The sequence below is a fragment of the Strongylocentrotus purpuratus genome, unplaced genomic scaffold, assembly GCF_000002235.5.
Source record: "Strongylocentrotus purpuratus isolate Spur 01 unplaced genomic scaffold, Spur_5.0 spur5_scaffold_5, whole genome shotgun sequence".
Taxonomy (NCBI): Eukaryota; Metazoa; Echinodermata; class Echinoidea; order Camarodonta; family Strongylocentrotidae; genus Strongylocentrotus; species Strongylocentrotus purpuratus.
In genome coordinates, this window is record NW_022145611.1 from 42,595,915 (window position 1) to 42,614,400 (window position 18,486).

General features: G+C 35.3%; 1 protein-coding gene and 1 long non-coding RNA gene across 2 annotated transcripts; one reads left to right on the forward strand and one right to left on the reverse strand.

The window, feature by feature from the left end:
- Positions 1-107: 107 nt before the first annotated feature.
- On the forward strand, positions 108-17,368 carry LOC594780 (S1 RNA-binding domain-containing protein 1). The gene is made up of 19 exons (XM_030998475.1): positions 108-168; positions 2,948-3,133; positions 3,597-3,758; positions 4,113-4,230; positions 4,619-4,760; positions 5,190-5,286; positions 5,715-5,865; positions 6,378-6,586; positions 7,089-7,246; positions 7,726-7,816; positions 8,999-9,106; positions 9,666-9,757; positions 10,200-10,282; positions 12,822-12,928; positions 13,430-13,636; positions 14,138-14,281; positions 15,315-15,400; positions 16,364-16,462; positions 16,858-17,368. The coding sequence occupies exons 2-19, from the start codon at positions 2,973-2,975 to the stop codon at positions 17,136-17,138; spliced, it is 2,496 nt and encodes an 831-aa protein (XP_030854335.1). The 5' UTR covers positions 108-168; positions 2,948-2,972; the 3' UTR covers positions 17,139-17,368.
- A 38-nt stretch (positions 17,369-17,406) lies between these two features.
- Positions 17,407-18,220, reverse strand: LOC115929483. Its single transcript, XR_004066508.1, has 2 exons — positions 18,131-18,220; positions 17,407-17,624 (listed from the first exon to the last, which is right to left on the reverse strand). It is a non-coding gene; the product is annotated as an uncharacterized LOC115929483 (long non-coding RNA).
- Positions 18,221-18,486: the final 266 nt, after the last annotated feature.

Sequence of the window (18,486 nt, forward strand, 5' to 3'; positions counted from 1 at the left end):
AATAATTTTTCATTCCAGATTTTATGCAGAATCAAGTTGCAAAAATGTGAAAGCAAAAGATAAATCAATCCATCGGCCTGCGAGACAGGCTAGTTGATCAAGACCTTTAACTTTAACTTTAACTCGACTCCGGCGTAAACCTCACAATCGACTAAATCTAGGCCAGTAGACTATAAGGTAATGTCGCATATTATGGATAAGAATATGAACGACAAGACTGTATATTTTATCCTTTTGAATGAGGTTGTGAAATTTGCATCAAAGACATGGCGTGGTAGACCTCAACTTCTCTTCTCTTTTTCAGCGCGATATTCAAATTTTTCGCTACGGTATCGGACTAGCGGATGGCCAAGCGCGCGCCCCGGCCCCCGCCCCGCCGGCAGGCCAGGTTCCCGTCAGCCGGTCGGTGGCACACTTGCACACGTACAAACATGTATAAAGTAAACTCCAGAGAACGGAACTGCGCGGCGGCGGCGATGGAGCTCCATGGAGAGTGGAATAAAGGAAGTGTAGCTTGGCAAATACTAGTTAACGCCTTCTAGACCCTAGAATCTAACGTTAGACCTAGACTCTACATCTTTTTTTGGATAACTGCACGTAAATTAACTTCAGGAAGCTCCTGAGTCCTGGATCGCTGGAGTTACCAGCAAATGAGCTTGAATAACGGTCGCTAGTCAGCAACTTAATTTCGACATGGTCAGGGTTGGACCAAAGTTTCTCTTTCTCTTTCGTTCATTAGCCTCTGATTTGGGTAGGAATCTGTCTCTTTCGTTCGTGAGCCTCTGATTTGGGTAGGAGCCGACCCTACTCAAATCAGACTCAGAGGCTAACGAACGAAGGAGACAGAAACTGGCAAACCCGGACTTTAGTGCCCAGCTGAAAATCTCAGTTTATTATGGATTTAATATCAATAATATTAATTATGCTAATATATGCAAATATAAACATACCAAAACTTGATGATTTTTAATCATTTGACGTCATAAAAAGCAATTTTAAGCCAAAAATAGCAGCGAAGTAGGGGATCTCCTCTTTGCTTGATGCGAGATACTAGCGAACTGAAATAACCGAATAAAAACTATGGTGAACTAAAAAAAGAAAAGAAAAAATGGCCAGTTGCCCTTTTACCCCAAATTTGGCGACTATTGAGCACCCCCCCATCCCATCCCAACCTGCCCCTATCATGTGCGCATATCGGAAGAAAAAATTAATAAACATTTCAAAGGTAATTTCAGAGGTGGTTTGATTTTTTCTTTTCTTTTTTTAGTTCACCATAGTTTTTATTCGGTTATTTCAGTTCGCTAGTATCTCGCATCAAGCAAAGAGGAGATCCCCTACTTCGCTGCTATTTTTGGCTTAAAATTGCTTTTTATGACGTCAAATGATTAAAAATCATCAAGTTTTGGTATGTTTATATTTGCATATATTAGCATAATTAATATTATTGATATTAAATCCATAATAAACTGAGATTTTCAGCTGGGCACTAAAGTCCGGGTTTGCCCAGAAACTTTGGTCTAGGTCAGCGTTCACGAAACGGACCAAAGTTCTTCTCACTCTTTGTTTTCACGTATGTTGCACACACGTGATTGCTGCAGTCACATCGACCGTATATAGTCGTATTTTATCTGAAATTTACTTTTACTTTTTTTTAAAGTTTCTTTTTAAATTAAATAATTCTACTCACAAGTCAAACTCAAAGTAGATTACTGGGGCTCGTTCCTAGAAACCAACGACAAGACAGTCGTAACTTTATCCGCCAACTACGGAGATGTCTCTGATCTCCCTAAACCGTTTCACGAAGAGCTTACTAGCTAGTATCTCCTGAGATCGATACTATCGGCGAGAAGAGGAGCCGAGACTTGGCCTTAGTCACAATACCACCAGATTATTACAAAATTAATATTAGGGAAAATGCAATTATTTAAATGAATTAGTAATAAAATATATTGAAAATGATACCAAGAAATAAGAGATGCAATATACTTCCAAATTTGTGTAGATTATACAATAGAAGTACTTGTAAAATATAATTGTGAGTATTTCATTACATGACAGGTGAATCAGTTTTGTTCTTGAGATGGGTACCCACCGGATATTTTCGTTTGATAGTTTATAAAAATACACCAATATATTATTCTTAGAAAAATACGATGTAATGAAGTTTGTGTCCAATGTTTTAGGTGTCAGTTGAATAATCAAATGACAATACTTCAACATTCCAAACGGTAAAAAACATGTTTTATACTATTCATTTGACACATTTGAAGATAGAATTTATCTCGAAGGCAATATGGGTCTGAAAAGTAAAGAATACACTTCAAACTATGGCTTGCCTGCCATGGCAAAATACCTATCCCTTCTACAATTTTACAATGTGGAAATAGAGGCGTATAATCAGTTTATTTAAGTGGGAAAATCCTTAAATACAAACATGGCATATTTTCATAAGATTATCAAACACAAAAAACGATAACTCACTGTTTAAGTGAATGTGTTGAAAAATCATAGTTGGAGGATTTATTGTCCTTTTTCGCCAGCCATAGTCTACGCAATATATGACATGTGATGGCGCTGCCCATCGATTAAATAGTTATGACAGAGATACAACGGTGTCAGAGGCGTCATAACTACTTAGTCAGGATGTTGTCGTTGATCTTGGCAAAGAGGGCTTGGTGAAACACGTAGCGGACAAGTTGCTCACTAACGCTGATTTAGTCAAGAAGTTAGACTTATGACGGTTTCTAGGAACGGGCCCCTGGTAGACTGTCTGTAGACTACATCTACAGTATACTGACTAGAGTCTACATAGAATTGAACATGTACCATGCATGACTGTGAGTGCGTCTTTAGTCTATTATGTAAATCTAACAAATTACAATCTAACTATTTTATCTAGATTTTAAAAAGATCATCTACATGTATGCACATCTTCCTTTAATTTTCTTAAGGATTGCTTAGCTTACCATGAGATGGCAAAGTCAAGAAGAAGATCTCTGAGAATATCGCTCACACCATGTTCACTTGATGTTTCGTCCGATGAGGAAGACCTGAATGAACTGTCTTTCTATGATGGCCCTCCCTGGCATCCTCCAAATGTCATATGTGATCAGCTTAATGAATCAGGAATCAGGTAATTTGATTCTTCACTCATTCTACTTTATTAAAGATTTCATAATGTGTTGATTTGTAGCAACTTTTCAAATCAACACCAGCTGAAAAAAGTAAATTTATGAGATAAAACAACACCAAACCTAACTCTAGTAAAAAAAATTCCCCCAAACTAAGTAGTTTGTGATAGCAGGTGGATAATTGTATGATTTCTTGTAAATTCATTTACCATCTATCTAGTTTATTGTTTGATTTGTTTATTGATTTTGTGTTAAACTTATTTTCAGATTTGTTTACTGACTCTTCTTTTTCATCTGCCATATTTTTAGAATCTGCTATATTGAATTGAACTGGAATTGACTCTGTAATCAGTGTCAGAAACTGTAATGGCCCTTTATACACTTTCTGTTGAATTCCTGTCATATTTGCAAAACTTCCAAGTTGAGCAACTTTATAGTTTAGTTCGGTCCATGTTCCATTCACAGGAGCAACGGTAACCCTGTCCAACCAAGAATTGTGGAAAATGTAGTGAAGCTCCTTGAAGAGGAATGTACTGTGCCTTTCATTGCTCGCTATCGGAAGGAACAGACAGGCAACATGGAGGCAGCTGTTATCAGAGAGATCAAATCATCACTGGAAGAACTCAAGTATGTATACCAATGTTTGCTATTAATTGATAAACTGTACCTCTATTGTTGTAAATATTCAAGGAAAAAGTTTATAACCGTTGTCATCTATCTTAAAAGTTCAAGGACTTATTTTAGTTTGAGAAGTAAGAAGTATGAGAAGTAAGACCAGTTCTGATCCATAATGTACATGATTTTTTTTTTAATCATTGCCTAGATTAAGTTGTTCTGCATCACAAATATCTTAGAATCTGAAGCATGAACACTATGAATTATGACCTCTTGATTTTATTGGTTAGGATGTCACATATTATTAAATACGTTCAATTTTTTTAGTATATTGATTTATTGTGATATATTCTCTCTGAATACAAGGGTTGTCCAAGAGAAAACTAAGTCTCACCTGGGAAAACTTGGAAAGGAGAAGAAACTGACCAAGGAACTAAGAGAATCCTTCTGCAATTCACACAGCATGATAGAGCTTGAGCAACTGGTATGTAGAAGTAACTCTATCTGCTTTACTCTTATCATTTTGTTATCACTACATGTATACATCTACATGTTATTGCTCTCCAATTGATAAAAGGATGGCAATTTACATCTCATTAGAATTGTTTGCAGATTAAGATGTCTTTAAAAAGTATGAACATTTTAAGCTCATAAGAAGTCTGTTCATGTAAGCATATTTTCAGAATTATTATTTTATCCTATTCTCTAACTGTTATCATTTCTCATTGGTATTGTCACTAGATCATGTTGAAACTAGTAGCTAGCTACTGAATATTCAATAAAGAGATTTTGTATGTATAATAGATTATAATTTAATTTGATTTGTGTTAACAATACAATACTTTATGCATGCATTTGGTTTTCATTTCAAGTTTGCTCCATTCAAGGCTGGAAGTAAGACCACATTGGCAGAGAGAGCAAGAAGAACTGGTTTGGAGCCCGCCGCAGAGAAGCTTCTAGGAGAGACAGCAGGTCTATTCAACATACAGAGCTTCATCCATCCAGACACAGAAGGTGAATAACAATAGCACAAAGTCACAAACCAAGTTAGCATAATTTTGCATTTTCATAAGTAGAAGATCTGATATTGATGAGTTTCGTACACTTAAGTTTTTTATTAATGTTATATAGCTCTAAACATTTATAATACAAGAAATTGTGTTCTTATAAAAAAGAATTCTAGATTTGAATGTGAATTCTTTTTGGAAAGGGTGATATCTTATAACTTTGGTCCTATCACATATGCTCTGTTGACAGTTTCCTAAACTAACAAATTCATATCCGCAACCCTGGACTGAAGACTATGCCCAATCTTTACCCTAACCCTATCATTATATCTTTGACCAAATAAAGCCTGCAGCAAATTCCAGACATGAAAGATATACATTTATGATTTCTAACCATCATACTCTATTTCAAAACTGAAATACTTTATGTATTTAGGTTGTAGGACAGCTGCTGAGGTGGAGAAGGGAGTGCAGCATATCATAGCAGAGGTAGTGTCTAAGGATAAGACAACAGTAGACTATCTCAGATCTTGGTGAGATTTGAAGCTTATTGATTTAGGATTTTCATTTCTTTGTATTGCAGTAGAATGATAGAATGTATAAAAGGAGTGTTGAAACTGATTGTTTCTTTAGATATTCAGCAGTTTAAGGATGTAATGTAACTTGTAGGCTTTCCTTACTAATGGTTGGTGAATTATACGCAAGAGAAAAAAAAGTCATAAGATGAGGGGAGGGTGTAGGAGTGGGCCTTATCGACTTCTTTTTACATTACCTTTCCTGCTTCCTATTCTTTCTTCCTCTTTTTTCTTTCATTTTATGATTTCAAAAAATTATTTATTCTGCAGTATCCTCAATTTATATATCAGGAAAATGTCTTAAATATTGACTAACATTCATTACAGGTATTTTTTATTATCAACACATTCTCGTTCTATATCTTGTAATGTATTCTCATCTGTAGTGTGAAAGATATGAAAGATCAGATCTTCCTGAGTGTAAGCAAGGCTGGGCAGGCCAGGAAGAAGACTAAAAAGGAACAGCAAGTGGACTATGAGAAATTCCAAACTTATTTTGATGGAAAGTTTTCCATCAACACAATCAAACCACACCAGGTATACAAGAAATATTACTTTAAGTTGTAATTTATATTTTTAGATCAAATCTCTAGACATTGAAACTCCTGAAAGAGGAATAGAAACACACAAGTATAACAGCTATTGGTTATCCTGTATAAGTCCAATGTAGCAGATGATGTAGTTAAAACAAAGGTATTATGTACAAATCAAAGGAAAAAGAGTAGAAAGTCTGATTTCAAGTAGACAATTACCAGTAGTCACAGTTTATATAAAAAGTGATATTTTACAAATAGTATCTGTCTTAAATTTGATTAAAAGGGGGGAAAATGCATTTGACTTTTAAAAAAGAGAGGAAAAACTCTATTGAATGGTTCAGAGGAATAAGGAAGCAATTTTTTTTTCCTTCTTTTAAGGCCTTTAAAATGTTAGTGAAGGTAGACTATTCAGTTGTTCAAAGTGTTTGTTTAATTTGAAATGAATTTATGTTATGTATGACTGTTCGGTGTGCTTGTATCTTCTTTCATATCTCATTGACATGATATTTTCAGGTGTTGGCGATAAATAGAGGTGAAGAGTTTAAAGCACTAACTGTTAAAGTCACTCTACCTGATAGGCTTACAAAGCAGTTCATCAACTGGTGTAAAGCAAAATGGTGCTCCCATACACAACCCAACTCCTACTCCAGTAAAATCATGTGTATGGCAGTAGACGATGCATATAATCGCCTCATGTCACCCATGATCCTCAGAGAGATAAGGTAAATAAAATCATTCTCATGATATTTACAGAGGATATATGACTTTGTGGTAAGAAGCAGAAGAGTCACAAATTACTTCTTTTATAAGTTTAAATGTTGCTAGCCATTGAGCATTGATCGTATCCAAGAATTATGATCTTATTAACAGTGAGGTGATGTTCATACAAAAATGCAAAATTTCCTGCATTCCCAAAGTGTATTTTTCTCCAACCTTTATTTGATAGAGTTGGCCACAGAACATTAGCATAGCCTTTCTACACATGATGATAAACACAGAGAATAGTGGTACTTGCTCATACTGAGCTATAATGGCAGTGTCATCTGATGGATTTGTTGTAACTTTGGCCAATAGATGAAATCTACTACGCTTAAGCCATGTAAAGAAATGTTGCTGCATTTCAAATGAAGGACACAACTTGCTTGATAAAACTCAGGGATTGATAAGTAGACATAGGAATGCTTACACATGTGTGGATTTTGTTTTTTGTCTTTTATGATGCAGGTCCACATTGAATAAGACAGCAGAGAAGGCATCCATAGAAGTGTTCACCCAAAATCTTCATCGTCTCCTCCTAACACCCCCGGTCAAAGGTCGGGTCATCCTGGGCGTTGACCCTGGATTCAAGAATGGCTGCAAGCTAGCCATGATATCAGCCACAGGTACAGTGAAATCTCTGATTATTTACTTGAAGTCATGTATGGAATATGTGAAATTTATGTATGTTGTGTACAATTAAAAAGCTTTATATTGGTGTACAGTTGTAAACAAGCTCACTTTGCAATTTGGAGGCAAAGCTCATTGTGAGTTATTTTTGGAAGACCTAAAAGTGGAGACTCTTGATCTTTCTTTCAGAAGCAATTTCAGATGCATTTTTTTGGTTGAACTTTTTTTGAGAATTGTTACTTTATGATGTGTTTTTACTCCAGTATTATTATGGCAAACTGGAAGAAAAAAAAAGCTTAACACATTGTTGTATTTATCGCAAAGCATTTACCTATTGATAACGTTTCAAACTAATGCTATCCTTAAGGAATCTATTTGTGTAGCAATTATAGATAATTTTCTTTTGAGTTAGCATGTTAATGATAAATCAAACTGTGATTTGTTCTTGTTCTCTTCCCTTCATCTCTTGATCTAGGGGAGATCTTAACAACTAGTGTGAGCTTAATGCATACAGGCAACAAATACTATGAGAGAAACAAAATGATTGACCTCATCCAGACATTCAAGTAAGATGTTTCTCACTTTACCTGCCAGTAAATAAGCTCATGTCCTAGTACACTAATGTTGTCATAGGATATTAAATAAGCTTGATACAAAGGTAACTTTGATGACCTCTCGTGTGATGTCATACAAAATAATAGACCTTATGTTTAACTATTTACTCTTGCAGAGCTGCCAACCAGTACAATTTTATCGTATTTTGTACAATTTTGTACAAAGTAATGACGACAGTACGATTTTCCTCAATAAAATGTGACTTTCCACAAATACACATACACACAAAAAAAAAATATCTGAACATTTGAAAGTGTTTGTGTATTTTGTGTGTGTGTGCTATTTTCTTGACCATTCTCTCCTGTAAAGTATCCTACAAGCATCTCACATCTGCAATTTGGGGGTGTTCATCAGCTCATCGAACACACCAGTCATGAAGAAATCATGCATATTCAACCAATGGTCCGTACAAAAACATTTACATGCCACTCATTGGTTCATTGAATGATCATTCAAGACAAACTCTTGCATATTCAACAAATTGTTTGTAAAATGTACTCATGCATAATTCTTCAAAATATCAACGAACACAGTTTAACAAAAAGAAAGAACTTATCAATCAAACAAAGGATTTTTGTTTTGAAAATAGGATTTTTTAGGGGGAAAAGAACAGGAATTTTGTTGAGTTTGGGTTGGCAGCTCTGCTCTTGCTGCTTTTGATGACCATGGCATTGTTTTTGTAGACAGGTGGAATGTGTGCCCTCTTGTTTTTCTTGAGAATACAGAGCTATAAAAGGCATGAACTATAGGCATATGAAGTGTACTAAAAGCTATTTTTTTTTTTTTTTTTTTATTAGCTTACTACACTTAAGCACCATGTATCTTTGAAGCAAAAGCCACAATTTCATTATTAATTTAGTTTGAATGCATGCCATAAATACAGTAATTATGTACTGGTAAGTATTATTTGTAGTAGCCCTGAAAAGAATCTCCTGTGAATTCTATTCCAGTAAATGAAAGGATTTAATGCTATTCACGTGAACCTGTATGAGGTAAAATATTGTTGCTTTTATCTTATTTTGGACAAAATTTGTCACTAAAAAAGACTGTTCACTCGAAATTCTTGATAATCTAATATCACTCTCTCAAATATAGAATTATAGATGTTGCACATAATGTTTTCTCTACACCAGGTGTGAAACCATTGGTATAGGCAATGGAACAGCATGTCGTGAAACTGAGGAGTTCTTTTCAGAGGTCATCAGGTCTGGTTCATTACAACCACTTCATGTCCAATATTGGTAAGAATCAGCATCAAGTCAAGACTACCTGTATCTTTATAAGACATTTTTACAGCTTTTGTATATTTTAATCCTTCAATGAAATTTGAACTTTACCAAGAAGATGAACTAGTTTCATTGTATCTTTATACTTTCCACTGTTTTTTTGTCAAGTTCATAAGAGAAAGAAAGTCCCATCTCAATAACAGACTCTTTCCTTTCATCATTCATACATTTGTCTGAAACATTTGTTATGAATGCATTTCATGAATATACAATTAAATAAACCAGCCAAGCATGGTCTAAGTGTAGCAGTACAGATATCTTTTTCATATTGAATTATCTGAGTTTGTGTGGTGGTCATGATCAGTTTAATAGATTATTTAAACCCCTCATGCCGTAATACAGTTACAAATATTTGTATGCATGTGTTTTCCTATTGGTTTCATTTGAAAAACCACACAATTTACAATTTGTTCCAAAAACTGTTCCTCATCCTTTATCCTCTAATATGACCTTGTAGAGATTTAACAGTTAGACTAAAGGAAACACATCTCTCTTTGTACTTTCCTTGTGATAGCATTGTGAATGAAGATGGGGCTTCAATCTACAGTGTGTCACCTGAAGCTGAGAAAGAGATGCCAAACTTAGATCCAAACATTAGGAGTGCAGGTACATATCTTTTATGGGTCTAAACTTCTATGCAATGCTAATCAGTCAAACTCAATTTACAAGAAGAATTTATGGTTTCTACATGTTGCATTGATATAAAAGAAAGTAACATTCTACCTCGTTCGAAAGAAGATTGGAAATATAAATATTATACTACATGTCAACAATGTACCCGTGAAAGCACACTCGCATCATATTAAAATGATATCTCTTAATGTATCTCTTATATCTCTTAACATTAAAGAAGAAATGGTGTTGAGAAATCAACCAAATATGTGTACCCGGTATATTATGATTTTGTTTGATTCATTCCGGCTGGTGAAGACGGATGGTAATATCAGTTGATACAGTATTTCAATTTCGTGTATGAAAACATGATTTTATATGAAGTGTGTTCTGATGAAAGTAAGCCACATGTGAAATTATTTTGTGTTTGCTTTAGTATCAATTGCTAGAAGACTTCAGGACCCTCTAGCTGAACTTGTCAAGATTGACCCCAAACACATTGGTGTTGGCATGTACCAGGTAACATTTTCACTTTTCTCATCAGTCATTGAATAAATGTTAATTTATTTTCAATATCAGATAAATGTTTATTTCATTTCTTTATTTATAGTCTGCTTCCGTCTCATATCATATTAATAGATCACAACGTTACAAAGGATTACTGTAAGTTGATTGGTGACATGTTGTTGTGTTTCTCAAGAGTAATATGAGTTGAATAGAAACTATTTTGTTTGAAGCAAATGGGCTCTTTCTTTCTCTGTCAAGCTGATGGTGTAAATTCAAGTATTCTTAAATACGCCGATGACACGGTCATCATTGGTCTCATCACAAAGAACGACGAAACAGAATATAGGAGAACATTGAACTATTTTGTACAGTGGTGCGATTCTAACTTTCTAATACTCAATGAAAAGAAAACAAATGAAATTGTATTCGATCATAGGAAAAGGCAAAATGTTGCTATAAGTCCAGTTATCCTCCAAAATTCAGTCATTGAAATTGTTCCGAAATATAAATATCTGGGTGTAGTAATTGATGAGAAGCTGAATTGGGTAGAACAGAGCAAACATGTTCTGGCAAAAGGTCATGTAAGACTGCACTTCCTAAGAAAACTCAAATCTTTCCATGTCGACAAGACCATTCTAAAACTCTTCTACACAGCAGTCGTTGAGAGTACCATCCTATATGGCTGCCTCTCTTGGTATTGTAGTTTAAGGAAGGGTGACCAAACATAAATTCAAAGGTTGCTGAACCAAGCAGGTAAAATAGTTGGTGAAAATTTCAGTCTAGATGATACATGCTCTGTCCGTGTTCTTAAGAAAGTTGAGAATATCATGAAGGACCCCCAACACCCCCTTCATCCATGTTTCTGCTGGATGAGATCAGGCAAACGACTCCAGTCTGCAAAATGCAGGACAAACCGTTATTTGAATTCTTTCATTCCATTTGCCATTAGAGCCTTTAACAACACACGTTAACTTAAATTGGTGTAAATCAACATAGTTCACCTGAAATGTTGACCTTAGAATTATCATTATGTCTAAAGAGCTGGGCTTTTAAATGCAATTAAACTCTGACTTCCCATACTCGTTGACATGTGCTGTGTTGCTAAGTTCGTAGTCATGTAAGCGTAAGAGTAAACAAACAAATTGCATGTAATAATATTCACATATTCATATATTCATCACCAACATGTAACTCTTGTTATTATGTGCAAGGAGACGCCGCTTTTCGATGGACCAGTTTCGTAATGTGTTCGAGTTGGGTGTGCGGGTCCGCGTGTGGTTCCGCTCGCCTGTTAGGAGTGATTGCGTTTCGGTGGGCGGGGTGTGGGTTGCGCACATTTGTTGTTGCTAGGTTTGGCAAACATTAACGCTTGCCCAGCCTGGTTGCGGCTGGTGTGTGCGATTCGCGCTCTATCTATTCGGGGCGCAGTCGCTCTTGGCAGGTGGGTGGAATCGCTCGCGTTTGGCCGCCTCGCGGGAGCCTGTACACTCTGTTTTGGATACGTTACGAAACTGGTCGTCTGTATCTCCTTGACATGCATTAATGAATGACTGAAAACCTGTTCTCACTATGTGTAATATCCATGCCTTCAATATTCATGTGTCTCCGTATTATTATCATTAAAATGATGAGTTCCCACTGCAGGATGTATGTACGAAGAAAATAGAGCAGAATTATTGAATGTAACTGTTTTTTACTTGGAATAGCTCACACATCTATCATCACTTTTTAAGTACAGCCAGTGTATGTATGTATTATAAACTATGTGCAATTATCTCTGATTCGGGTTTGCCCGTACAGTGAGTTGGGATTTCTTCTCGATCCTTCCCTTCCACCTCCCCCCCCCCCCCCCCTCCCTTCTTTCTTTCTCTCTCTCTCTCTAATTTTTCTCTTTCTACTCTCTCTCTTTCTATTCTCTTTGTTTGTCTCTCTCTCTTTTATTTTCTCTCTTATATCTTCCTCTACCTCTTCCTCTATCTTCGTCTCTCGTTATTTCTCACTGTCTCTGTCTCTGTCTGTATGCCCCCCCCCCCCCTCTCTCTCTCTCTCTCTCTCTATGTCCCTCCGGCTGGGATGAGTTTCTGGGGTGGGGGTGCAAGGGATCGGGGTATTGTGTACTATAGCTATGTTGAAAATCTTGGGGCCTTTTTACTACATATATTTGTGCATTGTGTCGATGTCGATTTCAATGTCATGCTTTTGATGTCTTTTTATACACAATTTTAATGTAAACGCAATATGTAAAATCCCACAATGAATTTCCATGTTATTATTGGACGAAATAAAATTGAATTGAATTGTTACCTTTGATAATATTTCTTGAGAGGAAATCCTAAATTAAGTCATGTATACTTAAGAATATGCAATTTGTTTGAAATCAGTAAAAGAAAAATTTACATTTTAACAATTGATAATAATGATAATAATTACATTTATAGGGCGCTTTATACAGGCGTTACTAAGCATATATTTATACAATTACCCATTATACAAGAAAATGAGAGAGTTTGAAGTAGGTGTATATAAGTGTGGTTCTATTTTACTCTTTTAGCATGATGTACCAGAAAGATTACTGAAGGCAGCATTAGGAGATGTGGTAGAGGAAAGTGTCAGTTTTGTTGGAGTGGATCTCAATATATGTTCGGAAGTTCTGCTCAAGTGAGTCTAATATTATAATTTCCTGGTATTAATTGTTGTGCCACAGGTCATAAATCATTCTCAGTTACTCGTCTGGCTGATATGAGCTAATGATTGCGAGTCTTCTGGCTTTAGCCAAGCAAGGAAAGAGATGTAAAGCATGTAAAGGTGTGTATCAGGTTTAATATTGATGTCTTGTTCTTGGGTCTTGTCCCTGCGAACTGTCACCTATTGCTAAATTAATGCTACAAAAGGTTTTGCTCTTGGTCTTGGTTTTGGGATCCCTAGTCACAACTGAACTACGATACATGTATATGACAAATAGACTTTTGTTTAATCTTTAAGCCTAACTAGGTTTAATTTTTTGTCATACTCATCCCTTTATGTACTTGACCAAAATTATTAAAGCACCATATAATTAGTTTATCTCTTGGGGAAGAAGAATTAATAAGATGTCTTGTAGCTTGAACATATACCACTCCTACTAGGATTTTCTTTTCTTCTCTACCTTGATGTTGGCAGATGGGTATCAGGCATATCTGCATGTCTTGCTAAGAAGATAATATCTCATCGTCAGAGGTTTGGAGCATTCATCAATCGTCAGATGCTGCTAGATGTGAAAGGCCTAGGACCAAAGACCTTCAAACAGTGTGCTGGGTTTGTGAGAATCAATCCCACTGGTGGTGCTGAGGATACAAACTTAGATGAAGTAATAGTCATATCGACTAGGTAAGATATCATGAGTTATTTATTGTATTATTTACTTTTAAAATGTCAGACTTAACCTTTAGACTTATCATTTTTTCATTCCCACAGACTAATGGGACCACAGGGACATCCCAGTTCATGTAGGCCATGGGCTAAAATGTTTATTTGTATCATGAGATAATGAATACCTGGAGTGATGAGTCAAAACTTTACATTTTGACCACTTTTAAAAACTATGAAAAGGGGGCTTTTCAAATCAGAATATCCTGTCTTTTACCACATATTGGTAATACATTGAACTATATAATAACTATTAACATGGGGAAACCTTTTGTTATCAATCTGACATAAAGAAGGAATAAATATATTTATTTTATTCATTTTGAGAAATGTTATGTAATCATGTGCTGTAATAAATTTATGTTTTAAAATGATTTTTCTGTTGCAAGTGCACTTTAGAATATTTGAAAAGTATTTGCATATTTGATAATTGAAGAGAGATTTGAACCAATCATTTTTCAGTGAAGATGAAGTGGATGTGAAACCATTAAAAAGAAAACGAGCCAAGACTACTGCAGGTCCATCTAAGAGAAGAAAGAAATCCGATGAACAAGAACCTCTTGATTCTACATGGATACATCCAGAAGCGTATGAAGAAACAAGGCAGTAAGTCAATCCTAGAGTGCTATCAGTTGCCATCTGGATTTGAAGTTTGTAACTAAGAGTGGTGTGATAAATTCTGTATGCTTCTCTTTGAGATTTCATACCATGAAGAGAGCTCACAGGGGACTGCAACCAAATCTGTATATCAATCATGAAGTCTGATCTTAAAAGTCTTGAGAAATTCATACATGAAGATAAAGACACATGACCTTCTAGTGTGAAGGATGATATCTCACACAGCAATTGTTATACAGTCAAACCTGTCTATAGCGACCACCCAAGGGAAACACAAAAAGTGGCCTTTGTAGACAGGTTCCTTTAGTACGTGGTTCAATGAGAAACCCATTTTCAAGGGAAACAACAAGTGTGGCCTTTGTAGACAGGTGGTCTTTGTAGACAGGTGGTCACTAAAGCAGGTTTGACTGTACTCCTTTTACACCAATGAAACAGACTCCAGACTGACAATAGACAAAACAAAAAATACACTATCCTGAAAGGCCAAGATGTTGTTGGTTGTTGATTAGTTAAGAGTTAGTTTGATCATGTAACAGGAGTTTCTGACAAGGAAGACATTGCAGAATTTTTAAGTGTAGATTATTCACAATAAATCTCCTTTCAATTCTTGATTAGTATATGAGTGCTCTCATCTGTCTACAGTACAAAGTCCTTGTAACATTCTGCATGCTTTGTTTCCATTCCTAAAGCACTCCCATTACTCACTCTGTTCTTCTGCCTCTGCCTTCCTAGATGTCCTCAGAACCCGAACCACCCATTAACGGCACCGTGCATTTGTGTATGTTACACCAGTCCTCTGGAACAAGCTGCCAAGGGACATTTGAAACATTCAAATCCTACAAAACTTTCAGAAACATGTTAAAAAGGTTTTATATACCGAGAGTTACTAATGATATTATGTTGTTAAAATTGTGGAGAGAGATTTATGTATTTTGTTTTGTATAGCGCCTTGAGTAAGTTATTAGATAAGTGCGCTTTATAAGTATTTATTATTATTATTATTATTATTGCTATTTCCTAGGCTGTTGAAGATGGCCTTTGCGAGTGGCAGAGATATTGGCAGTGAAAGCATCAGGGGTAAACTGGACAATCTGATTAAGTCAAGAGGTAAGATACTTGCAACATACATGTTTCTTGGTGATTAAGGAAATGTTATAATATTAGTCATGTGAAGATCACCCTTATTGATGAGGTCTAATGAAGAGAATGTATCTCAAGTTTTAGTAACTGGTTAAAATATCTGCAATCATTACTAAATCAGTCAATTCTTAACATGATAAATGATATGAATATTTTATGTGTATACATGCTTTGTACTAGAGAAAATTCATGGTTAGATACAATTATAACATTTACTTTGATCATGCTCGTGACACTACAAGTTATTAGTTGTACATTGTCTACATTACAGTGAGTTGATATTTGACTGAAAAATCAGATTTGGATTTTCAAAATATCTTTTTTATACAGACGTCAATTTTTAAGTTGATAAAGATTTTAAAACTTAAAAACATTGTACATGGATAAAGAGTCAAGTTTTAGGGAAGCAGAAAATTGATCAAAGTTTTAGTGAGTGAAGATTCTTTCACAAGTGATATATTTATCCTAGTAGCATATTAATTGTTAATTTGTTTAAAGTTCAATTTGATATGCAAGATGTCTGTTCCGTTAAAGGGATCCGGTAACTTTGTCTCAGATCTCTAAAACAAAATCCTTGATTGAGCTCATGCTGCAATCATAATTATAACCATTTAGATCATTCAGGAATCCCATGACTTTTACAAGCCGATCGCCTGTCTGATTATCAAGGTACTTATGATTGGAAATCGAAATGAAATTGTGTGTTTGCCAAACAGTTTTCATAACACTACAGTCTATTGGGGAAAATGATTATGGTGAAACCGGTCACTCAAAGATTTTTACTTTTTTGAGGCACTTCATCTTCATTTTGAAGCACAATTTTCTTAGGGCTTCAATATTACACCATATCACAGACACTGATAACATGTGCATGATCTCAGATTTAACATTTTTAATTAACAATGCCTTTAAACTCTTGCTTCTGACCAGGTAATGCTTCCCTAGCAGGAAGCATCGGGGTAGGTGAGCCCACGTTAGACTTGATCATCAATGGACTCAAACAACCAACAAACTATGACATTCGAGTTGGTAAGTCTAGCTGTACTCAAGTATTCATGTGTAGGTCTGAATGGAATGGAAATTTTCAGAATAATGTTAACAATTTAGGACTGGTTCTAAGTTTACCATAGGCATAGTGAGAAATAACTCAAGGTATCAAAATTACAATTTGAAAATCACTTGTCATAAATGATTGTTGAATATTCAGGATTTCTTGATGATCAATTGGAATGATTTTGTTTCTTGTACTACATGTATATGTTTTACTGGGCTTTATATAGTCGTTCTGCAAAAAAGAAACTGCTTGAAAGCAAAGGCTACCACCATTTAACATCTCAAGTAAATATTGTGTCTGTTTGAATCATCCATATTGAGCAGACTAATTCTCTTTTCTTTTCTTCTATCCAAAACTTGTTGCATTATAGAATTTGATAAGCCACTCTTCAAGCAGAACATCATGTCCATAGATCAGATCATCCCAGGTATGCAACTCACTGGACGCGTGACCAATGCAGTACACTTTGGCGTGTTTGTGGACATTGGTGTAAAAGACAAAGGCTTGTGCCATAGGAGTCACATGTTACATCATATCTTGAAGGGGAAGGTGTTAGGACCGGGAGATAAAGTAGAGGTGGTGGTGATAAGCAAGAGGCTGACAGATAGCGGAAAGTGGAATTTTAGCTTGAGGCTTGTAGGTGTAAGCTGAAGGGCTTTTTCTGTCTGCCTTTGTGTGTATGTGTGTCTGTCTGTCTCTCTGTCACTGTCTGTCATAATCTGTTTTTCTGTCCCTATTTGTTTCTCTTTTTATCAGTTGCTATCTCTTATTTTGACTCCTCTGACTCATTTGTTTTTGTTGTTGTTGAGTCAAGTAGAGATATATATCAGAGTTATTACTAGAATAGTACCTCTCTGGAAGGTCCAAATTTACCCCCCCCCCCCCCCAAACCAGTGATATCATTTCAAAGTGTTAACTGTCAATTTAAAGAATGATACATCTTACTGTACCACCAAGCTTACAAACAGGTATCACAACTTAGACTTGATTCATAGTTTTGTTATTAACTTCCATGGCAAAAGTATGGATTGATATCAAACTTCACAGGTGAAGTTCAGGAAGAAAATCTCGTAGGCAACGATCATAGATAGAAATATACCAAAATACAAATTTGGTTGGTTAAGACCACCTATGGCACTTTAAAGGTAATACAAAGTTTTGGGAAATTTTGAAAATTGGGTGGATAGTGAATCTTTACAATTTTGATATATTTGGATGCCCCTGTGGATGTATTATAAGCACTAAAAAAATTAGCCCCTAAAACACTTCTGTTTTCGAGAAAAATTGAATATAAAAATTTACCGGTGCTCCCGGTAAATTTTGATAAATTTCAAATAGCGCCTATGGCCGTACAATCGTAGCTGCGACCATGAAAATCTCAGAATATGTAGTTGGGATATATAATTTCCTAACAGGAACAGCTAATCGGTCGATTTCAGTCAAGAAACACTGTTTCATAGCTAAATTAATATCTTGACCTTGAGAGGGAGCTATACAACATAAAGAGTTTATTATTTATAATTTCATAACTTTAGACTCGATTTCAACCGCGACAACGATCAATGTATATTGTAGGAACGCATATGCTTCTTATATGTTAATTTGAACCAAATTCATGACCCCATACCAAAACTTTGTAATACCTTTAAGAGTTAAAGATAGTAAGAAATATAAAGGTAAAAATATACATTAATTAAAGAGCAATGTGTACTTTCTGCGAAATTTTTTAATGCAATGACATTCCAGTATACATAAATCTTATTATTTTTAATGTTAAGAAGTATTGAATTGTCATGTTCAATATATGTCAAAAGACAATTACTTTTTCAATGTCATTCCCACTCATTTTTCTTATATTGCCAAAAAGCAATCATTATTGTATTTTCTCAAAGAATTTTACTGTTGTTGAGCTTTTTTGGAGGAAGAAGGGTGCTGCATTGTGATGTTACTGTACCATTTTGCTCTAATCTTAATTTATTGTCAAGTAATGCTTTGTGTA

Excerpts from the sequence above, each read along its gene's own strand:
- LOC594780 (XM_030998475.1), top strand. The coding sequence starts at position 2,973 with ATGGCAAAGTCAAGAAGAAGATCTCTGAGAATATCGCTCACACCATGT. Across the intron at positions 5,287-5,714 it reads GTAGACTATCTCAGATCTTG|TGTGAAAGATATGAAAGATC; the intron begins GTGAGATTTGAA and ends TCTCATCTGTAG. Across the intron at positions 10,283-12,821 it reads TTGGTGTTGGCATGTACCAG|CATGATGTACCAGAAAGATT; the intron begins GTAACATTTTCA and ends TTACTCTTTTAG.